General features: G+C 37.9%; 1 protein-coding gene across 1 annotated transcript in view; it reads right to left on the bottom strand.

Moving 5' to 3' along the window:
• GAS2 (growth arrest-specific 2) overlaps positions 1-5,065 on the bottom strand; it is a 70,952-nt gene extending 65,887 nt beyond the window's left edge. Inside the window, exon 1 of the mRNA XM_010073017.1 lies at positions 4,924-5,065. Within this exon, the coding sequence (XP_010071319.1) occupies positions 4,924-5,065 (142 nt within the window). The remainder of the gene's footprint in view (positions 1-4,923) is intronic.
• Between the last annotated feature and the right edge of the window lie 396 nt (positions 5,066-5,461).

The raw sequence follows: 5,461 nt of genomic DNA, 5'->3' as shown, positions 1-5,461 counted from the left end.
CACACTGAGCCTTCAGAAGGCAACAGAGGGACTCAAAGACTAAAACAAAGTACCAAAATCTAGATGGTTCCTCTATTATTGCACTGAGTTCTCTTCCTGACCCTCTCAAATTGTGTGGCTTTTAAACCCAAGATAACAAAAAAAAAAAACAATAAAGAAAAAATCCAACCATTTAATGCACATGCAAAACTGGTTCTTTTCTGACAAGGCTGCTGTGCATCCTCAAATAGCTGACAGAAAGAGAAATAGTTTTGATAGCATTGAGACATTATCACTCACTTGCAGTGGGACATATAAACAATCCCAAAGGCATGCTGATACTGAAGAAAACTATGAAGCCTCTCAACTAAATCAAAAACTGCATCAGCACCAGAAGAATCACTAGAAATATAAGTGTCATGAATGTCTTGATATTCAGATATTTAAAACTTGTATTTCTCACTGGCTTGAGCTGAACATGCTGATAATGTATGGTTAAATAGTAACAGGGTGTCATGTGTTTTCAGGATAATTTTAAACTTTGGAAATTTTGAATTTAATGAATTAATAAAATCTCATGGATTCAGTGTAACTTATTTATTTTTCCAAAGAGGTTTTAGAATCCTTAGTCTCTACTTTTTCTTGAATTCAGTTGTGTCCTTGATCTACTTTTAAGTGGCTGTGATTTTTCTAGTGTAGAACTTGCTATGTCAATTTACTTGAACAAATGATCCTGTTTCTCAAATGATTTCTGTTTCTTCAAATGATTCTGTTTGTGTTTGAAAATAAAGGTACTGCTACAGAATTATCTTAGACAGCAAGATGAGCAAGATCACCGAGCTGAAGCAGGTTTTGCTTTTATTCAGAATCTAAGACAGTTTTCTTGCAGAAGACTTCCCACTATACATCCCCCAAACTTTACACCTCTTTCAACATGCCTTTGAATTCCACACCTGGTCTTCAACTCACTCTAACATCCTCACCTCTCTGCTCCTTTTCTCCAAACCTACTTCAATTCTGCACCCAAGCAACTTTTCTATGCCTCATGCATCATTCAACATTTACACGTCCACTTCCTCAGCATCTTGCATTCTCCAGCTCCTTGCCTAGGAGCTTCTGAGGCCCAGAAAGGTCTGTCAGGAAGAGGCCTCACTGTTGAAACCTGGGAGCCCAGGCGTGTGCCCAGGGCACATCTGACAGGTCTATCCTGTGGTCTCATGTGCTGAATGAAGCTTAGATGGAATAAGCTACAATACCATAACCCTCTGCAGCTGGTAAATGGGCTCTGGGTATGGGAAAAAAGATCAGAGATCCACACAACAGACCAAGAGGAAACAGAACCCATCCATCTGTACTTGTCCTAACCCACAGAGTGGTGAAGAGACCCACTCCTCCCAATGTCAGCCCCTTCCCCTCTGCAGACCCACAAGAGAAAACACTACAGTATTGGAGAGTACAGCAGACAAGCAAACCCTATTTGCTTTCACATTGCCATTTTACTGTGGCCTGACTGTGCAAATTCTGTGCTCAACTGTGAAGCTTGCTCAAGGGGAAACAGAAGTTTTCAGTATCCTCAAGAGCATGTAGAATATGTACATAATCTACCAAATTTGGAGCATGTCAGCAGTGAAAGCATTGCTGAGTGCTTCATTGGCTCTATACTTAATAAAAACAAGGCTGAGAGATGATCGTGATTTGCAAGACAGGTGGGTCAACACATCTCCTTAACTTTGCCACCGCAAGGATCTCTCAGCTGAACCACCAGAGCTCAGCAGAGGGTAAGAGATAAAACATCCATAGCTCCAGCCTTCCTCTCCAGCACAGCATCCCACCTCCACAATGCTAATATGTCCCACTTTGAAAACGCTACAGTGTACAGTATTGTATGAGTCAATCCCATCTGACACATTGATTCATCTGCAATGTCCTTTTCCAGCCCTCGGAATATACGCAGCTAAAATCTATATAGTGATGGAGCTGTAATGACAAACCATCCTCTCAGAAGCTCCGAGTTTCTCTGACACAGTCCAAAAAATATTTAGCAAAATGCATACAAAAGCACCACTGATTACTTAAAAAAACAAACAAACAAAAAACTCCAAAAAAAACCCCATCACAACAATGTCCATGCTAAAAAAGAATAAAAAGTCTGAAGTCTCAGGGTTAAAAATTCTTACAACATTATTTTCCAGCTGCACCATATATCTCAGTCTTCCAATTTCTCACTCGGGTAAGGTCAAATTCTAGCTATGCCTAATTTCCACCTAATATGCAAACCTCTCATTCATATTATAAAAGTGCAATACCTATCTAATGTTTTCCAGTTTGTAATTTCGAACCCACACCAAGCTTTGCTGCTGCAAAACTCCCATCATTTTAACTTCAATAACTGTATAGGACATATTTACCTCTCCACAACAATTTCCAAAAACATCATCGGTTGATCAAACTACCTCCAAGAGGTTCAGCCCTGTTCTTGTCTTAAATACTTTCTATTATTTTTGAAAAATATCTATATTTATTTGAAAATATTATATGCCCTTTTTGATTCATAGCACAAATGAATGAACAAAATACAGATGAAACAAAACATGAATTAATATGGTAAAAATTTAAATGCATATTGATTTTCTTTATAAATTGAGTAATCCTACTGCATCAAAACTGGCATAAAGACACCTACAATGAGGCCACACAACTGGCCTCATACAAGCACAGAGGAAACTAGGGACAGAGAGTATTATCTGCTCTGTGTTATCTGCACATCCATGCACATGAAAATCTACTGGCCATTAATGAAATGTACGTTATTTCTCCCATGGAGGAAAAAAAATAAACCACAACAAAACAAACAAACAGAGAGTCCTGCATACCCTTCTGGATGCTGAAAAGTGAGAGAGTAAAGACAGGTTTTTACAACAAGGTAATAGCATGTGTACTTTCCTGTTTGATTTTACAGCAATGTGCTCACGTGTCGCTCCTCTCATTAAAGTTAACCTAAATTATACAGTAATTAAACCAAATTTGAATTCTGAGTTAATATATTGATATGAATATTAATTAATTTAATTCAGTTACACTTAATTTATTTTGAATGTGAATTTTAAGTTAATTGAATTATTAATTTGAATAACAATGCCTACACAGGAATTCAAAGCAGTTTAACCAATCACTCTAACTTCAGTTAGTGAGGACAAACTCGGAGAATCTGGTATGAGAAGGTGTGGGGGAACACATTAAGCAAATGAACTGTCTATGCTGCTTAATTAAAAGGAGGTTGTGCCCATTTAGTTCTGCAGTACAGAATTTGGTGTCCATATGAAAAATCAGATTTTTAATTATAGTTGGCATTTCAGAATCTCCTGCTGGTTGCTACTTTCTTGCTAAAAAGTGACCTCATTCCTAAACTTGTCACTGTGAGAACTCTGTTATGAACTGCAAACAAGCTTCTATTTGTTTTAGTGTGGCTCACTAAAACTTCATTGTTTAAAACATTTAAACAATATATTAAATCCTTAATGGAATGGGCTGCTTCTGATTCAAAAAACAGTCTTTTGGATTGCTGTCTTGTGGTAATTGGAACGAAAAGTCAGGATTTCTGGATTTTGTTCTGGCATTGCCTCGACAATTTTATATTCAAAACTCGTTAATGTAAATGGAAGTACCACACAAAGGTTGTGGATTCACAACTACCCCAACCCTAAAATGGGTATTGCCTACCTGCAAAATACTGTGTTCTTGCATTCTGCTGATGCTGTGCTTATTGACTACACCTCTCATAACAGTGACACTTCCCTTCCTCTTAAAAAAAGAGGAAATACAGCAACGTAGAACGTGCAGATGAAAGTTACAAGATACACTCTATTACTGTGTATCACCGAGAAGGTTCAGCTACAGCATTTGCCAAGAAGACATTGCCTATGTCTCACCAGAACAGACTTCCAGAAAAAAAACAAACCAAAACAAAAAACACTCAAAACCACACTCTACAAATTTAAAAACGCTCATCCAAATTTTCCTCCAACATAACATCAGCAAGTTTTGATGTAAACATCACCTCCTCTAAAATATATTCTCCTCTTTGTTTAACTACTGGCATGTTTCCCTTAGGATGAGGTATTGCATAAGTCATGTATTTCTTTGGTAGAATCCTTCTGACTTACAGAGATCACACAAAAGCCATTTTCCCCTGAATGCTCTCAGCAAACAACATACTATTTCCTGGCTCATAGTTTCTAAATTCTGCCTTCTTGAATGAGTTCTACATCCCGAAGAACTGTTTCTCTCCTTCCTGCCTGGGACGTACTCTCATTTGCTCCTCTTCACGTGTACCTGATTTTTTTCTGGGCTTTTGGTTTGCATCCTCCTTCATCAACAACATGTTTTGGCTTCACACTCCAAGACATGCAGCTGCCGCCATACATCCCCAGGTCCCAGCCGCTGCCAAAGGGTCAGACCCCTCTGTGCACAAGCTTCCACAGGTCTTTGCATGCATTGCCTTGGGCAGCCATCATCAGGCACTAGACTGCTTGGTCAGCAAAATGCTATTTAATGTCTCTTTCTGTTCAAGACAGCACACCCACACTCTCTAGGACACCTACCAATAAAAATGGGGAATATAGCTGATGGCAGTAATTCATACCATTCAGCTTAATGATATTAATACATAAAATATTCTTTTGCATGCGTTTTCAAGGAAATTTGAAAAAAAAAAGTATCAAATGAATAATAAAGTTCAATTATGTTACTCACAGAAACACTGTGGAGGTAAATTACTTATTAGCTTTTCTGATCTTGCTAACAGTTGCACTCTGTGGAGGTAGCTGTCTAATCATAACTACCTTTATTTTTGAAAAACGAAGTCTGAAGGACTGAATTCCCAGCTAAGAGTGTATAGAGTTCCCTTAGTGCCCAGTACGTGCATTCCATCGTATTGTATCTTACCCAGTAGGTTTGTGAGCCACAGGGCCAAATCCTCTTTCATCGGCAACAAGTTGGCCTCATGTCTACTTGCAAGCCACTGACTGTATTGATGCATATCAGAGAGGCCAGGCCCACGTGCCTTTGGGCTCAGAGCAGTGCACATTGCTTATCCACTTGTACCTGTTTTATTATATAAAAACAAAAAAAAAGGAAAAATAAAGAAAAAATATGTACTTCATTATATCAAATAGTTTCACGGGTTCTGTTTTTAGACTTGTAGAAGATAACAACAGACTCTAAGAAATTAAATGTCAGACAAACAGATGTGGATCTAACACATGAATACAACATTGATGATTGAAGTTTTGTTAATGGATCACATTGCAAGTCATTGAACTATACAGATAAATGTCAACTTCATTTGTACTCACCAAGCTACATCTGTTGCCAACACATAACCAAATATTCTGCAAGGAATGATTAAAATCAAATCAAAATAAACATTTTACACAAAGCTAACAACTCACTATGACGCCTGATCCAATATCCATTCAAAATT

This window comes from Pterocles gutturalis, unplaced genomic scaffold (genome assembly GCF_000699245.1).
Source record: "Pterocles gutturalis isolate BGI_N339 unplaced genomic scaffold, ASM69924v1 scaffold22606, whole genome shotgun sequence".
In the NCBI taxonomy this organism is placed as follows: Eukaryota; Metazoa; Chordata; class Aves; order Pterocliformes; family Pteroclidae; genus Pterocles; species Pterocles gutturalis.
This window is presented reverse-complemented; position numbering and strand designations above follow the sequence as displayed.